Source organism: Pseudophryne corroboree, chromosome 7 (assembly GCF_028390025.1).
Source record: "Pseudophryne corroboree isolate aPseCor3 chromosome 7, aPseCor3.hap2, whole genome shotgun sequence".
Taxonomy (NCBI): domain Eukaryota; kingdom Metazoa; phylum Chordata; class Amphibia; order Anura; family Myobatrachidae; genus Pseudophryne; species Pseudophryne corroboree.
The window spans coordinates 515,213,181-515,233,044 of record NC_086450.1 but is presented as its reverse complement, the minus strand read 5'-3'; the positions used below and the strand labels follow the sequence as shown (position 1 = coordinate 515,233,044).

General features: G+C 48.7%; 1 protein-coding gene across 1 annotated transcript; it reads right to left on the bottom strand.

Annotated features, from left to right (window-relative positions):
* Positions 1-16,099: 16,099 nt before the first annotated feature.
* Positions 16,100-18,265, bottom strand: LOC134945927 (E3 ubiquitin/ISG15 ligase TRIM25-like). Its single transcript, XM_063935488.1, has one exon. The coding sequence runs from the start codon at positions 18,261-18,263 to the stop codon at positions 16,680-16,682; it is 1,584 nt and encodes a 527-aa protein (XP_063791558.1). The 5' UTR covers positions 18,264-18,265; the 3' UTR covers positions 16,100-16,679.
* Between the last annotated feature and the right edge of the window lie 1,599 nt (positions 18,266-19,864).

The window sequence follows — 19,864 nt, the reverse complement described above, 5'->3', positions numbered from 1 at the left end:
CACAGCTCACCCACCTACCGTACTCTCAGGGTGGCCTGAGCCTAGCGCCCAGTACCACCTTTACTCACCTCGGGGAAAACACTGCTTCGCTGGGCCTGGCGCCCCCTAACTGCACACAGGCCGGAGGCCTGACTTTGCCCACGGGCCTAGCGCCCGCCTAACTTGCCGCCCGTTGGGTGACCTGGGCCTTGTGCCCAGGGTCACCTTTCATATCCCTAATTTGGCCACAAATCCACTAGGGCCTAGCGCCCTCTAATGTCCCCACAGGCCTAGTGCCTGAACGTGCCCCTCGGGCCTAGTGCCCGTCCCTGGTGGTCTAGGGAGGAAAAGGGGAGGGGGGAAGGATGCCTCACTGAGGCCTTACCTAACCCGGGGGCCTCCGGTGCCCTCTTCGGCCGCTGGCCCGTCCTGGCCAGCGGCGCCGCCGTCGCATCGCCGCGTCCAGCCGCCGCTGGACATCTTCTTTCCCAGGGCTGGAGTCTTCAGGCCTCTTCAGCGGCCACCGGAGCTCCTCTCCCTGCGGCCGTCGTCGTCTTCCTCCACGCAGTCCTTGTTTCCTGTCCGGCTCCTCTTCCTTCTTCGCGCTCTTCTGCGCGCGCGCTGTCCTCTTCGGCTCCCGCCCGCGACGTCTTCTCCTCTTCCCGCTCCTCAGCGCCGTCGTCCTCCGCTCTGGCTCCCGCCCGGCGTCTGACGTCAGACGCCGGGGGCGGGGCCTATGACGCGGCGAGCGCCGATTGGCTCGCCGCGTCTCTCTCCTATTGGCTGCCGCTCCGGGAGCCGCGATTGGCTCCCGGAGGGCGCCAACATTCAAACCCTCCAGCCTGGGGTCCGGTGCAGGGAAAAGGGTAATCCCTGCACCGGACACCCGCCGCCGCCACGCACCCAGCGCTGGGGACAGACAAGCTGCCCCAGCGCTGTCCCCAACTAGGGACAACACAGATGTGCCCACAGGGCACATCCTTACAAAAGTACAATCCGAGATGCCGTCCCCCTCATCTGCTGCCCTGTATCATCACAGAGCGGATACTGGGTGAGAGTAAGGGTTGTTGCCGGATTGATGGAAAGAGTAGATTCAGCGTCACTCAGTCACCCTGTATCTGGTGTTAGGTGGGTCCTGTTACCAAAGGCATTGCAAGATCCAAATTCGCCAGCAGGGGACAGGTGAACGCTAGGAAAGACAGATGAATAATATAGGTTATGTTGTAACCCCTGAGTAAATTGATTAGGGGGATACTATAATGCCTGGATACTGTACAGAGTGTAAAAGTTGCCAATAAGCTGTAATTACATTTACCAAACAGACATGTATCTATTTCTCAGTATTGTTGAGAGCTACTATAGTTTGGCACAAAAATTACTGGGCATAATACACAGGTACAAATTGTGTTACTAAAAACCTCTCGGCTATATCAGCAAAGGGTTTGATTAACAGCTACCCCCGCTTTATCATGCCATGACCATAAGGCTGTATTCTTGAATTTGAGCTGAGCGGCTTCCCGAGTCACACACATATATATATATGTAATTAAACGTCGCTCAAATTGAGCTTATGATTATGGAATATGTGGACACAAATGCTGCAACCTTAAGAATTTTGATCAAAGCACGAGAGTGGGATTACCTGTGAGTCGAAATAAAATATCCCAAACACAACTGTACCCATACTTCCAACATTTCTTAAATCAATTGACTGCAGAATTTATGCAAGCATTACTTAAATAAAATGACTGCAGAGTTTGTATATGTAATAATTGCCACACAGTACTAAACAGAGTACAAGGATAACAGTTATATTGCCAATCTACATATTCTCAGCTGTATTCATCACAGGTGCAAAAATGGCAATTACTGCAGCTTTAGAATATACTTTTAAACACTCAGCCAATTGCCACACAGTACTAAGCAGAGTACAAGGGTAACAGTTGTATTGCCAATCTATATGATCTCAGCTGCATTGATCACAGGCGCAAATGGCAACTACTGCAGCTTTAGAATATACTTTTAGTAGCTCTCAACAATACTGAGAAATAGATACATGTCTGTTTGGTAAATGTAATTACAGCTTATTGGCAACTTTTACACTCTGTACAGTATCCAGGCATTATAGTATCCCCCTAATCAATTTACTCAGGGGTTACAACATAACCTATATTATTCATCTGTCTTTCCTAGCGTTCACCTGTCCCCTGCTGGCGAATTTGGATCTTGCAATGCCTTTGGTAACAGGACCCACCTAACACCAGATACAGGGTGACTGAGTGACGCTGAATCTACTCTTTCCATCAATCCGGCAACAACCCTTACTCTCACCCAGTATCCGCTCTGTGATGATACAGGGCAGCAGATGAGGGGGACGGCATCTCGGATTGTACTTTTTGTTATTATAACCATTTTCCATGGATGTCATTTGTATGTCATGTTATTGTATAAAATATACCTGTCTATATGATTCACATCACTAATATTTATGACTACATCGGTAGCTTTCTGCACAGTGATAAGAATTGTTTAAATTCATCGGTGTTTTTTGTGCAAATTGCTACTTTAGTCAATTGTTGGATATTTATCACCATTGACTTACGTGATCAGTTAGAATGCATGACTTATGGAACAAACAATAATATTATATCCGGGATATGAGATCATCTATGTAGATTCAGTAAATAACAAGCAGGGATACTGTGAGAAGTGCCTTCTAAGCCCGTCCTGGATTAAAATATAAATAGCTTGAATTATTGGTTCGGCAATTCTAAGTAAAAGTGATACAATGTCAGATATATGTAAGTTGTATCTAGGAGTCTGGTAGAATGTGACATATAATCCATATTGATACATTTTTTGAAACAGGCTGTACCTCACAGATGCATGGAGCTAAATAAACGTTGAATTTGTATTTTGACAGCTTAAACCTTATAGGCTGTGACTTATACATATATTGGGATTTATGAATTTATCTAATATATTAAAATTTATGTATACAATTATTCAATTATGGATTATTGATGATGATCCAATTATGGGTCACTAGTGATTATTCAGATTAATATCTTTACCACGTATGAAATCTTGATTCAATTCATGAACTATATACATAATGTAAAAAAAAATTTTCCATAATTTTTTCCAGGGGATGCAAATATATCAATGCATCAAAGAGTGACATTTACATATAAATTTATGTTACTCAAACGAACCCCTTTATTTTAGGAGTAAGAATTAAAGGTTACGTTTTAACATTATAATCATATCAAATTACATATCAAACTTGTTATAAAAGAGTGCTCCAAAAAGCAATCTATCTTTTTTGTTGCCTCTTTGCAACAAACATGTTGTCTAATGTCTGGTTAATCTTGATTGCAGGAGCACCTCCAGCATTTGAAAACTAAAATCCTGAGGAGATAGATATTTATTAGCTGTTTTTTTGCCGTATAATTAGTGATAAAATTAAACTAATAATTTTTTGCGTCTGGTGCGGGATACACTGTGGAATAGCATAACACATACACACACAAGCTAATATACAAACAAACTAATATATATACACACTAACACATACCTATACACACACTAACTAGAGATGAGCGGGTTCGGTTCTCTGAGAATCGAACCCCCCCCAACTTCACGTCCCGAGTCCGGATCCGAGCCCGTCTCAGGTCTTCCCGCCAGACTCAGAAACCAGAACAAGGCAAAACGCCATCATCCCGCTGTCGGATTCTCACGGGTGTTGGATTCCATATAAGGAGCCGCGCGTTGCCGCCATTTTCATTCCAGTCCTGGAGAGTGTAGCGAGATGACGTGTCTCCGTCCTCAGTGTCTGTGCATTAAAGTGAGGTGGCGACCTGCTCCTATGTGTCATTCCAGTGTAGTGTCTTGTGCTGCTCAGTCCAGTCACTGTGATGGTGTCCTCTGCTGCCATATGTCCAGTGCTGCTGTATAAGTCCAGTGCAGTGGTGCTGTGTTGTCCTGCATCAGTCCAGTTGTGGTGTCCCTATGCGGCTGTATAAGTCCAGGGGTACTGCCGTATAAGTCTCGGGGTACTTCTGTATAAGTCCTGTCCAGTGGTGCAGCAGTATAAGTTCTGGGGTACTGCAGAATAAGTCCAGTCCAGTGGTACTGCCGTATAAATCATAGGGTACTACCGTATAATTCCAGTGGTACTGCCGTATAAATCATAGGGTACTACCGTATAATTCCAGTGGTACTGCCGTATAAGTCATAGGGTACTACCGTATAAGTCCAGTGGTACTACCGTATAAGTCCAGGGGTACTGCCGTATAAGTCCAGGGGTCCTGCCGTATAAGTCTCGGGGTACTTCTGTATAAGTCCAGTCCAGTGGTGCAGCAGTATAAGTTCTGGGGTACTGCAGAATAAGTCCAGTCCAGTGGTACTGCCATATAAGTCATAGGGTACTACCGTATAAGTCCAGTGGTACTGCCGTATAAGTCATAGGGTACTACCGTATAAGTCCAGTGGTACTGCCGTATAAGTCATAGGGTACTACCGTATAAGTCCAGTGGTACTGCCGTATAAGTCATAGGGTACTACCGTATAAGTCCAGTGGTGCAGCTGTATAAGTCCAGGGATACTGCCATATAAGTCCAGTCCAGTGGTGGTGTCCTTTGCTGTATATTATTTACTCCAAATAAAAGGGTTATATACATATATTATTATCCAAATAATTTTTACAGGGTTTGCCCTGTGTGGTGTAGGGGTACACTCTCCTGTGCCACCAATATTGTGCATGTATTACATTTGGGCAAATTCCAGCACGTCCCATGTTGTTTGTGTCACACACTTGTGTTGCTTAGCTTAGCCATACAGCTACCTCATTGCACCTCTTTTTCTTCTTTGCATCATGTGCTGTTTCAGGCCTAGTTTTTTTAAATCTGCCATCCTGTCTGCCACTGCAGTGCCACTCCTAGATGGGGCAGGTGTTTGTGTCGCACACTTGTGTCGCTTAGCTTAGCCATACAGCTACCTCATTGCACCTCTTTTTCTTCTTTGCATGATGTGCTGTTTCAGGCCTAGTTTTTTATATCTGCCACCCTGTGTGACACTGCAGTGCCACTCCTAGATGGGCCAGGTGTTTGTGTCGCACACTTGTGTCGCTTAGCTTAGCCATACAGACACCTCGGTGCAACCCTTTTGCCTAAAAACAATATTGTGAGGTGTGAGGTGTTTAGAATAGACTGGAAATGAGTGGAAATGAATGTTATTGAGGTTAATAATACCGTATGATCAAAATTACCCAAAAAATCTGTTTATGTTTTGGGTTGTTTTTTTTTTCAATCATCCAGATCCAAAACCAAAACACAAAAGGGTGGTTTTGGCAAAACCAATCCAGATCCAAAATACGAGCGTGAATCCAGATCCAAAACCAAAACACCAAAAGTGCCGCCGCACATCTCTAAGAAAGTCATCAATTTATAGATAAATCAGATTCATAACTTCATTTACATAACAACATAATTCCAACAACCTAAATACTGAGCTTCTCTCCTAGTAGCTCTGAATGTCTCCTGTAGCTTCTACTCACTGGTTTGGAAATAGCACAAGTTCTATAAATGAAAGATTACAGACCGGCGGTTACTGCGTAGGTGGAAGTTCAGTGTACAGACAGTCCTGAGCACAGGATATAAGACAGAGAGACGGAGAGAGCTAGGAGACATGGATCACACACAGCTGAGAGACAACATCCAGAACTTCAGCCTCGGTGACTACGCTCGGGGGAGTCAGGGGTATAACCGGGTTCTCCTGCAGATATTGGGTTATGTAGGTCACAGGAAATCCTCTCTGATCATCTCTTGTATATACGCCCTGGATGATGAGAGGGGATTTATAGAACATGATTATGCTCCATATTCACCATATTCACCCGGTGCTGCCACTATGATAAGGAAAACCTATGAGCTCACCAGTAACATCACCATAGAGGACAACAGACCGTACACTACAATGGGGAAATTCCACATGGCTGAAGTTTATGCTCAGCTGGGTAAGTGAGAGCGGTGACTGTATTGTTATACACATTACTACAATCACCTGTACAGCTACACTGCTGAGAGATGACTATTTCTGCTATATACCAGCCAGGTAGGATATAAAATAGACATATCCTGAGTCATTGCCAAATACTGTAGCTCCTCCCAGGAATGGGCGTTTACTCAGGGCGTGCACGCACAAATAGGGGTGTAGCCATTGGCGTATTTATAATGGGTGCAGAGTGTAGGGTGCACACCGGCCCCCGGCATCCAGGGGGGTCCACACCACACACCATGCACCCATTATTATTAATACTTGGCATGGCAAGTGAAGCGAGCCCACGAGGGGATGAGATCTCACTTATGGTGGTCAAAGATGGTAAAATAAACAAAATACATCCCAAAAAAACACTATAAAGTATGACGACCATTTTTTTGTGTCGATCATTCCCATGTTGACCATTTGACCATGCCAACTTTTGTACCCATCTTCCTTGTTCACCGTTAACTTGTTCACCGTACCTTTTACATGTAGACCTAATGACCCTGTTGACCTTTGACCCTGTCAACAATGTCCATGTCGACTTACTAATTAACAACCTAATATTGGTGGAATCATTGATCCACTCCCAGCCTATAGGCTACAGATTACAAAAAAAGTGCCAGGAGAGGGATCGGAGGTCAGCAGAGCACATGTGATAGGGATAAAACAAGTTAGCCATAGAGACTCCATTTTGTATAGGTTCTGTGGTGCTTATTCATAACAACTACTGTACGATTCCAATCAATAGTTAAAAATATATTTTTAGCCAACAATATGATTAGAAGCAGCAGCTTGTTAGGAATATGACCTTCCAGAGGAACCCTCTACAGGTTCTCACTGCTCTGTATGTAACTTGTTAGAATAATAAGTGTGAGAACAATGAATATTGTTTGCATAGTAACAATTAAGGCTTACACCTGGATAATCAGCAGCTGCCCGGTATCATATCCAGGACTTGTCTCATGCCCAGACATGGTAGACCTTATTAGTATGTTCAGAATAAGATAAAAAAGAACTAATTGGACCTGTAGATGGTTGAAGCATAGAATTATGTTTCAGAATATATTAATTAGCTTTGTGTGAAATAGTGTGAGCTGTATATTCTATATCTTGATTGGTTATAAGTAGTGATGAGCGGGTTCGGTTCGTCGGAATCCGAACGCCCCCGAACTTCACCCTTTTTACTCGGGTCCGAGGCTGGTTCGAACCTTCCCGCCTTGCTTGGCTAACCCGAGCGCGCCCGAACGTCATGATTCGGATTCTATATAAGGAGCTGCGCGTCGCCGCCATTTTCACTCGTGCATTGGAGATGATAGGGAGAGGACGTGGCTGGTGTCCTCTCCGTTTATTGTTGAACTTGATTGCTTTATTGTTTAATTGTGGGGAGGACTGGGGAGCAGCTGTATAATATAGGAGGAGTACAGTGCAGAGTTTTGCTGACAGTGACCACCAGTTATCCGTTCTCTGCCTGAAAAACGCTCCATATCTGTGCTCAGTGTGCTGCATATATCTGTGCTCACACTGCTTAATTGTGGGGACTGGGGAGCAGCTGTATTATATAGGAGGAGTACAGTGCAGAGTTTTGCTGACAGTGACTACCAGTATACGTTGTCTGCCTGAAAAACACTCCATATCTGTGCTCAGTGTGCTGCATATATCTGTGCTCACACTGCTTTATTGTGGGGACTGGGGAGCAGCTGTATTATATAGCAGGAGTACAGTGCAGAGTTTTGCTGACCAGTGACCACCAGTATACGTTGTCTGCCTGAAAAACACTCCATATCTGTGCTCAGTGTGCTGCTTTATTGTGGGGACTGGGGACCACCAGTATAATTAATATTATATAGCAGGAGTACAGTGCAGAGTTTTGCTGACAGTGACTACCAGTATACGTTGTCTGCCTGAAAAACACTCCATATCTGTGCTCAGTGTGCTGCTTTATTGTGGGGACCACCAGTATAGGAGGGGTACAGTGCAGAGTTTTGCTGACCCAGTGACCACCAGTATACGTTGTCTGCCTGAAAAACGCTCCATATCTGTGCTCAGTGTGCTGCTTTATTGTGGGGACTGGGGACCACCAGTATAATATATATAGGAGGAGTACAGTGCAGAGTTTTGCTGACCAGTGACCACCAGTATATAATATATAGCAGTACGGTACGGAAGGCCACTGCTGTACCTACCTCTGTGTCGTCAAGTATACTATCCATCTACATTCTATACCTGTGGTGCATTTTAGTTTTGCAGTTTGCTGACACAGTGACCACCAGTATATAATATATAGCAGTACGGTACGGAAGGCCACTGCTGTACCTGCCTCTGTGTCGTCAAGTATACTATCCATCTACATTCTATACCTGTGGTGCATTTTAGTTTTGCAGTTTGCTGACACAGTGACCACCAGTATATAATATATAGCAGTACGGTACGGAAGGCCACTGCTGTACCTGCCTCTGTGTCGTCATTAAGTAGACTATCCATCTACATTCTATACCTGTGGTGCATTTTAGTTTTGCAATTTGCCGACACAGTGACCACCAGTATACTATATATAGCAGTACGGTACGGAAGGCCACTGCTGTACCTACCTCTGTGTCATCAAGTATACTATCCATCTACATTCTATACCTGTGGTGCATTTTACTTTTGCAGTTTGCTGACACAGTGACCACCAGTATATAATATATAGCAGTACGGTACGGAAGGCCACTGCTGTACCTACCTCTGTGACGTCAAGTATACTATCCATCTACATTCTATACCTGTGGTGCATTTTAGTTTTGCAGTTTGCTGACACAGTGACACAGTTTGCTGACACTGCAGATGGGCCAAGTGTTTGTGTCGGCCGCTTGTGTCGCTTATCTTAGTCACACAGCGACCTTGGTGCGCCTCTTTTTTTCTTTGCATCATGTGCTGTTTGGGGACTATTTTTTAAATCTGCCATCCTGTCTGACACTGCAGTGCCACCCCTAGATGGGCCAGGTGTTTGTGTCGGCCACTTGGGTCGCTTAGCTTAGTCACACAGCGACCTTGGTGCACCTCTTTTTTTTCTTTGCAACATGTGCTGTTTGGGGACAATTTTTTTGAAGTGCCATCCTGCCTGACACTGCAGTGCCACTCCTAGATGGGCCAGGTGTTTGTGTCGGCCACTTGTGTCGCTTAGCTTAGCCATTCAGCGACCTCGGTGCTAATTTTAGGACTAAAAATAATATTGTAAGGTGTGAGGTGTTCAGAATAGACTGAAAATGAGTGGAAATTATGGTTATTGAGGTTAATAATACTATGGGATCAAAGTTACCCCCAAATTCTATGATATAAGATGTTTTTTAGGGTTTTTTGAGAAAAACACCCGAATCCAAAACACACCCGAATCTGACAAAAAAATTTCGGTGAGGTTCTGCCAAAACACGGCCGCGGAACCGAATCCAAAACCAAAACACAAAACCCGAAAAATGTCCGGTGCACATCTCTAGTTAAAAGCCACAACACCCTCTTTTTGTGTATAAATAAACCACGTTGGGAGCCATTTTCAGAACAGATTCTTGGTGCTCATCATTGTATCTTATCCCATTGCTGAGTGTTATCTCCAGATAGCTGCTTATTTGGAGAATGAGTGACACCGCAGGGAATTGTTAGTACAAGGTGACAGCTTGTCCCCCGTCACATGACCAGTAGCACAGAGGTCTGCGGAAAGTGGATGTAAAGTGATTGGTAATGCGATCACTTTCATTTTACACATTGCGGACGCGCTCATATCTGAGCCTCTGTTCTGCATGTGATCTACAATACATCCCTGCTGTAGATGTTCTCTGTTGCTGCAATTATCTGTAACAAGAAATTATAATTATTGAATCGTAAGCTTGATAATTAGTAAATGATCCCGGTAATATTCCAGTACCTAGAACCAACTAATCTGGTCATTTAGTGACAGTTGTTCCACCAGAGCCTCTTATCCCACAAACACATCAGCAAGTACAGGACCCTATTCAGGCTGGAGTGCAGATTCTATTGTATGCTGGTAGCCGCCCAGCACAGGGCAAGGCCGCCCACCATGCTACCCTCCTCCCTGCGGCTGCTACCTCAACGTAACTGCGATTGTGATGCAATTATCATCTATGGATGCCCCCTGGATCTGACCATGGCTGGGGGCAGGGCCATCTTAACAGCAGTGTGGGCCCCTGGGCACAGCAATGCACTGTGGCCCCTACCCATCCTCCAGGGGGGGGGGGGGTGCTATCAGCGGCAGCTTTGAAGTCCCGTGGGTAGTAGGGGGTGTACCATCTTCTCAGCATATAGGACCTGGAGCAGTAATTTCTGCTAATTAGTCCTTTACTGCACAGATGGGGAAGGAGGGAGAACACTAAACAGTAGAAGGGGGCATTGGGATGAATGAAGGGGCCCCAGTACATCACTTCCAGGGTGGCAGGGGGCATACTTGCCTACTTTTGAAAAAGCATTTCAGGGAGATTGTGAAAGTAACACCTATAAGTGCGGACGTGTACTGCTGCATCTGAGAGGCGTGCCATGAAAATTACTTGCATCGCAACGTAAATGCGCCCCAAAGTTAGTATACTGTATACACATATACTGTAAGTGGGCATGAGAAACCTTATTTAAAATGAATGTAGCCATAGGGATCATTGTGCCTTATAACCAATACAGGGAAATGGTGGTAATGATCCCATTTGAATGTATATATCTCTAATTTATCTTTTCCCCAAGAATGTAACAACTATATAATGGGGGTAAGGTAAAATCAGGGAGATTGCTGGTCTATTCAGGGAGTCAGGGAGATTGCTGCTATTTCAGGGAGTCTCCTGCAGAATGAGGGAGGGTAGGCAACTCTGGCAGGGGGTGTTTAATACACAGGGGAGGGGTGGATAGTGGAGTGGGCTTAATATTCATAATTCTCTGGTGAGAGGTCAGCTTGCTTGACTGCAGATATCTTAAGTTCCTGGAAAAAGATTTCTTAGCTTTGAATGGGATAAAAAATTAGAGTGTCTCACCTGTCAGGAGGTACTGGGGACTTGGGGATCAGAGGTCAGGAGCCAGAGCAATCCACCAACGAATATATAAAACTTCATATTAGGCGTGTGAAGCTTGAGCAGGGACCAGCTGCTTGAAGGCTGATATCTCTGGTTCTGGGCACAGTCGAGACAAGCTGCCAGTGTCCACCGAAAGGGGAGAGTCCCAGATTTTGAAATGTACCCTCAGAAAAACTCTACATCATACAGAGCCCGAGATATATGGCTGTCAAGAGCAATTAACAGGCTTGGATGGGGACCACTGCTTTGAAGTCAGATATCTCTGGTTCCCTATGGCCGATTTTAAAAAATTTGATACCTCTGGAAAGAGGGAACCCTCAGCTATCAGCCTAGGGCCCTTATACTCCTGGGGCCCTTGGGCAAGAGCCCATTGAGCCCATACGAAAAGACGGCCCTGGCTGGGGGGTCACAGTACCTCCCTGTTCAGCGTGTGCAGTGCTGCAAACACTCTTCTATTTTCTTCCAAAGGGACTGTGGCCACACCTCCCACAATTAGGCCACACCCAGAAAAGGGTCAGTCTGACGTCACCAGACACAGGCACCAGTCAGCGGCAGCAGTAGGATCCGATGACCGGCTGCCCTCACCAGATCACCGGTCCCTGGATGTAGGTAAACATCATTTGATTATTATTTTCTATTACTGCGATCAGCTTGTGTACCCATCGGACACACAGAGCTGATCACACTGCCGGCCACTGCACAGCTTTCTCTGCCAGCGGGCCGGGACACACAGAGCTGATCACACTGCCGGGTCCCTGCACAGCTTTCTCTGCCAGCGGGCAGGGACACACAGAGCTGATCACACTGCCGGTCCCTGCACAGCTTTCTCTGTCAGCGGGCCGGCACACACAGAGCTGATCACACTGCCGGTTCCTGCACAGCTTTCTCTGTCAGCGGGCCGGGACACACAGAGCTGATCACACTGCCGGTCCCTGCACAGCTTTCTCTGTCAGCGGGCAGGGACACACAGAGCTGATCACACTGCCGGTCCCTGCACAGCTTTCTCTGTCAGCGGGCAGGGACACACAGAGCTGATCACACTGCCGGTCCCTGCACAGCTTTCTCTGTCAGCGGGCCGGGACACACACAGCTGATCACACTGCCGGTCCCTGCACAGCTTTCTCTGTCAGCGGGCAGGGACACACAGAGCTGATCACACTGCCGGTCCCTGCACAGCTTTCTCTGTCAGCGGGCAGGGACACACAGAGCTGATCACACTGCCGGTCCCTGCACAGCTTTCTCTGTCAGCGGGCCGGGACACACAGAGCTGATCACACTGCCGGGTCCCTGCACAGCTTTCTCTGTCAGCGGGCCGGGACACACAGAGCTGATCACACTGCCGGGTCCCTGCACAGCTTTATCTGCCAGCGGGCCGGGACACACAGAGCTGATCACACTGCCGGGTCCCTGCACAGCTTTCTCTGTCAGCGGGCCGGGACACACAGAGCTGATCACACTGCCGGTCCCTGCACAGCTTTCTCTGTCAGCGGGCAGGGACACACAGAGCTGATCACACTGCCGGTCCCTGCACAGCTTTCTCTGTCAGCGGGCAGGGACACACAGAGCTGATCACACTGCCGGTCCCTGCACAGCTTTCTCTGTCAGCGGGCAGGGACACACAGAGCTGATCACACTGCCGGTCCCTGCACAGCTTTCTCTGTCAGCGGGCAGGGACACACAGAGCTGATCACACTGCCGGTCCCTGCACAGCTTTCTCGGTCAGCGGGCAGGGACACACAGAGCTGATCACACTGCCGGTCCTGCACAGCTTTCTCTGTCAGCGGGCAGGGACACACACAGCTGATCACACTGCCGGTCCCTGCACAGCTTTCTCTGTCAGCGGGCCGGGACACACAGAGCTGATCACACTGCCGGTCCCTGCACAGCTTTCTCTGTCAGCGGGCAGGGACACACAGAGCTGATCACACTGCCGGTCCCTGCACAGCTTTCTCTGCCAGCGGGCCGGGACACACAGAGCTGATCACACTGCCGGTCCCTGCACAGCTTTCTCTGTCAGCGGGCAGGGACACACAGAGCTGATCACACTGCCGGTCCCTGCACAGCTTTCTCTGTCAGCGGGCCGGGACACACAGAGCTGATCACACTGCCGGTCCCTGCACAGCTTTCTCTGTCAGCGGGCCGGGACACACAGAGCTGATCACACTGCCGGGTCCCTGCACAGCTTTCTCTGTCAGCGGGCAGGGACACACAGAGCTGATCACACTGCCAGTCCCTGCACAGCTTTCTCTGTCAGCGGGCAGGGACACACAGAGCTGATCACACTGCCGGTCCTGCACAGCTTTCTCTGTCAGCGGGCAGGGACACACAGAGCTGATCACACTGCCAGTCCCTGCACAGCTTTCTCTGTCAGCGGGCAGGGACACACAGAGCTGATCACACTGCCGGGTCCCTGCACAGCTTTCTCTGTCAGCGGGCAGGGACACACAGAGCTGATCACACTGCCGGTCCCTGCACAGCTTTCTCTGTCAGCGGGCAGGGACACACAGAGCTGATCACACTGCCGGTCCCTGCACAGCTTTCTCTGTCAGCGGGCAGGGACACACAGAGCTGATCACACTGCCGGGTCCCTGCACAGCTTTCTCTGTCAGCGGGCAGGGACACACAGAGCTGATCACACTGCCAGTCCCTGCACAGCTTTCTCTGTCAGCGGGCAGGGACACACAGAGCTGATCACACTGCCGGTCCTGCACAGCTTTCTCTGTCAGCGGGCAGGGACACACAGAGCTGATCACACTGCCAGTCCCTGCACAGCTTTCTCTGTCAGCGGGCAGGGACACACAGAGCTGATCACACTGCCGGGTCCCTGCACAGCTTTCTCTGTCAGCGGGCAGGGACACACAGAGCTGATCACACTGCCGGTCCTGCACAGCTTTCTCTGTCAGCGGGCAGGGACACACAGAGCTGATCACACTGCCGGTCCCTGCACAGCTTTCTCTGTCAGCGGGCCGGGACACACAGAGCTGATCACACTGCCGGGTCCCTGCACAGCTTTCTCTGTCAGCGGGCAGGGACACACAGAGCTGATCACACTGCCAGTCCCTGCACAGCTTTCTCTGTCAGCGGGCAGGGACACACAGAGCTGATCACACTGCCGGTCCTGCACAGCTTTCTCTGTCAGCGGGCAGGGACACACAGAGCTGATCACACTGCCAGTCCCTGCACAGCTTTCTCTGTCAGCGGGCAGGGACACACAGAGCTGATCACACTGCCGGTCCCTGCACAGCTTTCTCTGTCAGCGGGCAGGGACACACAGAGCTGATCACACTGCCGGTCCCTGCACAGCTTTCTCTGTCAGCGGGCAGGGACACACAGAGCTGATCACACTGCCGGTCCCTGCACAGCTTTCTCTGTCAGCGGGCAGGGACACACAGAGCTGATCACACTGCCGGTCCCTGCACAGCTTTCTCTGTCAGCGGGCAGGGACACACAGAGCTGATCACACTGCCGGTCCCTGCACAGCTTTCTCTGTCAGCGGGCAGGGACACACAGAGCTGATCACACTGCCGGTCCCTGCACAGCTTTCTCTGTCAGCGGGCCGGGACACACAGAGCTGATCACACTGCCGGTCCCTGCACAGCTTTCTCTGTCAGCGGGCAGGGACACACAGAGCTGATCACACTGCCGGGTCCCTGCACAGCTTTCTCTGTCAGCGGGCAGGGACACACAGAGCTGATCACACTGCCAGTCCCTGCACAGCTTTCTCTGTCAGCGGGCAGGGACACACAGAGCTGATCACACTGCCGGTCCCTGCACAGCTTTCTCTGTCAGCGGGCAGGGACACACAGAGCTGATCACACTGCCGGTCCCTGCACAGCTTTCTCTGTCAGCGGGCAGGGAAAGCTGTGCAGGAGGCAGGGATTGGTGTGAGCCCTGTGATGACACTAGTGTAATTATCACGGGGATCACTGACGTGTTTTTCTACTGTTTTATTATAAATCGTCCATATCACATATAAATATGGGAAACGCTATCTGGTTGTTACTGAATAATGCAAATTAAAGGGTTTGGAACAGAAAGCTCTTTAATCTGAGGCGTCACTGGGTCTGGTGACACTCGGTGTGCACTCTGTACCCTCTCACACACATGAGGCGTGCTCGCGACCGACAGTGGGTGTGGTCTGAGTTGGAGGGGGTGTGTCCTTGTAGGGGATCCAGGTGACATCACTTCAGGTGCTGCCCCCGGAGACCAGTGCCTGCAGTGTGGGCTCGCCGTATATGACAGGAGCCGGGTGCTGCAGGAGACTGTCACACTGCAGCACCCGGCTCCTGGGAGTGCAATGAGCTGCAGCCCCATCAGAGCCTGGGGCGGGGCTTTGTGGGTGTTGGGGGCAGAGCCAGGCTCGGTGTCCTTACACCTTGGAAGAAAACTAAAACCATTCGGTAGCTCTGTATCATCGATGGCAGGAAACCATCTGGTTTTCCCCATCGATGGTAAAAGTAGTCACCATTGGTCATAGATCATCGATGATTTCAAATCATCAATTGTCAATGGTCATCCCTACCACTTACAGGGGATGTAGGAAAGCCCTTACTGGCCGCTCTCCTCCAGGATCCTGGCCTCCTGCTTATAGCTCTGGTTTATAGCTCCTGGCAGCTCGGGAAACCAGGTGTTGGGCACTGAAGGGGGAACGCCAGACCGACCTGTGCAGAGGCAGATCCCCCTGTATATACCCTGTACCAGCAGCACGCCACCGCCTGTGTGACTGACACAAGGTAAGTGTACAACAGCCGGTCGTACTAACCACCTCTGCCTCGTGCTGGATGATTGACGGTTACAGTCCGCGGGGGGTTCTAGAATCTTCTCTCCGTCACAATCCGCTTCTTAGACTGGACACCGTAGTACACACAAGCAGAAAACTGGATGCCCCCAGCCCCGCTTCCAGGACACCAGCGGGGCACCTCCAATAATACATAGCCCATACACATAGCGTTATATGCCTATACATTATAATATTATACATCACCACACTATATTACATGAATATACAGGAATTATAATTACACTTCACCTCAGAAATTACACATATATTTATTTATTTTAGGATTAACCCTTTCCTAGGGCTACATATACAAACATGGATCAGGCACATAGCTTTGGACTACAATTACCAGTAGGAGGAGACATCATTTCAATACAGCCAATAGGAGCCAGCGTAGCACTGACTGGCTGACAGACAGATATTGCAGCCAATCACAGCTGTCAGTGAGTCAGAGGTGGAAAAATCCCACAGAGATGTATATGTATATATTTATAATGACAGTCTCTAAGGCTGGGTACACACCTCAGCGACATGTCTGCCGACACACCATCGCACCGACAGAGCAGCCAATAAGGTAAGCTACAGGATACTGACTGACCAATTGGCCGTTAGATATGTCGGTGATGACATCACAGCTGGGTGGGTGATATGTCTGTCAGTGTGTACCCAGCATAACACACCAACATGGGAACACACCCACACACTGGTCACATGGTTACACAGGGGGAGGAGCTCAGCTGTAGCTCCACCCAATACATCATTCTATTGGCTGAATGCTCCCCCAATCATATACCCCTCCCCATGATGTCACCAGTCTCTGGGCAGATTCTTTATGGTAATGTCTCCCGGCTCCTGACTCCCCCACATATAGTTATACACCCGTTCTCTACCCATAATGCAGCATGGAGGGGCTCAGTGAGGGCGGCAGTGTAGGTGTGTAAGTGTCTGATGGGGTCACACAGGGAATAAAAGGACAGCTGTCCTGCCCCATAATCCAGATATATCCTCACTCTGTCACAGGGGATATTGTCAGGTAACTGGATGTCTATCCTGTCATGTATCACTGAGTACTTATTATTCCACATACGCACACACCAGGACTTGTTATTACATCCAATGTATGACTGCCATCCTCTCCTGTCTATACTGGGGTAACACATCCCCACCCTCCACCTCACTGACTTACTGACATCCACCTCCCAGTAATGTCGCCCTGAGGAGAATCCCCTGCTGCTTATTACCTGATCATACTCAAATCTCTCTGGTGTTACTGGGTGATGCTGGTATATATGTGACCTGGATGCAGTTTTCTTGTCACCTGATATCTGTATATAATCACCAGCTGTGGTTACATCCAGTAATAGGTCTGTAGCCTCCTGCACATAGATCCCTGTATTTATACCTGTTATTATATCAGATAATGTGTGTAATGTCCCTGAGATGAGACCCACATCCAGATCTCCGGCACCACGGACCTGGTTATCATGTCTCTCTGTGTCCTCAGTATCACACAAGTCCCCTGTGTCTGGTTCCTGTAAGACAGTCACTGGATCAGACATGTTACACAGCTCCTCAATGTGACGCATCTTCCCGGACAGCTCGTCCTTCTTTATTTCCAGCTGCTGGATCAGATCAGAGACTGAGAGTGAAACGCGCTGTTCCTGCCTGGAGATCTCACTCAGGACTCTCTTCTCCAGGTCTTCCAGCTGTCTCCGGATGTCTCTAAACAGGGCAGTGACTGTCTCTATTACGCCAGCTGCTTTTCCCTGATCTTCTCTCCTGCGCTCCGGCAGACTCTGGACTCTTTTCTCAGCCTCCGCTCTCTTTGTGGTCAGTTTCTGTAGAACATTCCTCAGCTTCTCCTTCTTCTTCTCAGAGGCCTCATCCAGCATCTCCACCAGGTGTCCCCGATGTTCTCCAGCCAAGCTGCAGGACACACAGATACAGGCAGCGTCCTCTGGGCAGTAATACTTGTAGATCTCCTTATGGACGGAGCATTTCCTGTTCCCCAGGGCAGTGGTGGGATCACATAAGACGTGCTCTGGTGACTTGCTGTGTACTCTCAGGTGTTTATCACACAGAGAAGCCTCACACAGCAGACAGGATTTAGCAGCAGGTACAGGAGAGTCCACACAGTAAGTGCAGAAGATCCCAGTCTCCTCCTGATCTGGCCGAGTAGACAGGAAACTCCCCACTATGTTACACAGCGTTATGTTCCTTTGCAGTGCAGGACGCTCCTGACACTCTGCTCTGCAGTCAGGACAGGTATAAGCTCCAGCCCCCTCCTGTGTATCCAGCATACGATCAATACAGACCCGGCAGAAGTTGTGGCCACATCTCAGGGTTACAGGGTCTGTATAAATGCTCAGGCAGATGGAACAGTTCAGCTCCTGTCTCAGATCAGCAGACGCCATCGCTGCAGCTGGAGAGAGAAATGAAAGTGAAAGTCTCTGACACTCAGACACCAAGGGGGGGTCACATTCTGCACACAGGGCGAGGCTGAGCTGTCTCTCACATTATAGCTACAGGCTCAGTTACACTAAGGACACAGATAATACATAAAGGGACATCATGCAGGAAATGTTCTTATATAGAAAACAATAAAGGTCATTTATCCACTTAACTGATGTTTTTTCCCCAAAAAATGCTCAGAATTTTTTATTTTAATGAGTGAATTATGTGAACATAAATGTAACCCTATCCAAAATGATTTTAGTTAAAAAAAACAACATTTTTTAAATACATTTTTCAAACATTGGAACATCGATCAGGAACATCGCGACCATCGGAACAGCGGTAACATTGCAACTTTAGTCTTTAGAGCCCGGACAGCTGCCAGGTACATGGGGAGGGGGGCTTGGGGGCTATGATTTTGTCACAACTGAGGGCCTGAGCTGATGGAAGGCAGCCTCAGTTGTAGGGGCTGAGATGTACCGGAACCTGGGAGGTTATCAGACCCCTGGACATGTAAGTAACATGAAGAGAAACCGCCCGGAGGCGTGACCACGACAACTCGAGTAAAAGTCAATGATATTTATTTATGACAAACTCCATGCATCACAGTAGCAGTAAAAAGTAACATAAAAATCAGCAGAGAAATAATAATACAGTTCCTGGGTACTACAGGGGCAGGGGCCACAGAGCTCTGGTGGTATGAGACAGTTCTTATTATCTGCAAGTTGGAAAGTCCTTACCAGGCTCAACTGTAGCAATGAGGAAAGCCCAGGGTCGTACCAGCTGGTGTTCCAGGGAAAGCTGGACTGCTGTAGATAAAATGCTGCTGTGGGTACTGGTTAGAACCAGACAGGTGTTGGCACGGAGTGGATACTGGCTGGAACCAGTTAAATAATAAATAAAGCTTGAGAGCGATGCAATGTAGATGAAATGTAGAATTTGAGAGCGGAGAAATAATAATACCGGTGGAGAGTGGTAAACTGCAGGAAGGACACCGGCCCTTTAAGAGAAGCTGTACACTGCTGGAAGCTGAGCTGGAAGCAGGTGATGTTGTAGCTGGAAACAGGTGAGTCCAGAATGGATCGGAGAGTCAGGCTACACCGCAGATGGAATGCTGGTGCGGGTCTCTATAGCAGAAGTCTGGAGACAGGAGCTGGAACCTGAAAGACATTCACAGAAGAGAGACAAACTGGAACTAGGTTTGACAACCAAAGCACTGACGCCTTCCTTGCTCAGGCACAACCTATTTATACCTGCAGCAAGGAAGGCATTGGCTAGGCAATTATGCAAATTAATAATACTGACAACGGATTGGTAGGAATGATCAGCTGACAGAATCCAAGATGGCTGCGCCCATGCAGACACTTGGAGGGAAGTTTGGATTGTAATCCATGTGGTCTGGAAAACAGTAATGACGGCGCCGGCCACTGGAGACAGGAGACGCCAGGCTGACAGATGCACATCCGACCACGCGGACACAGCGGAGGCCGCGGCTGACGTAATCGCCACTCTGAATGCAGAAGCTCAGGGACGGCGGCGGAGGCCGCGGGAGACGCCATGC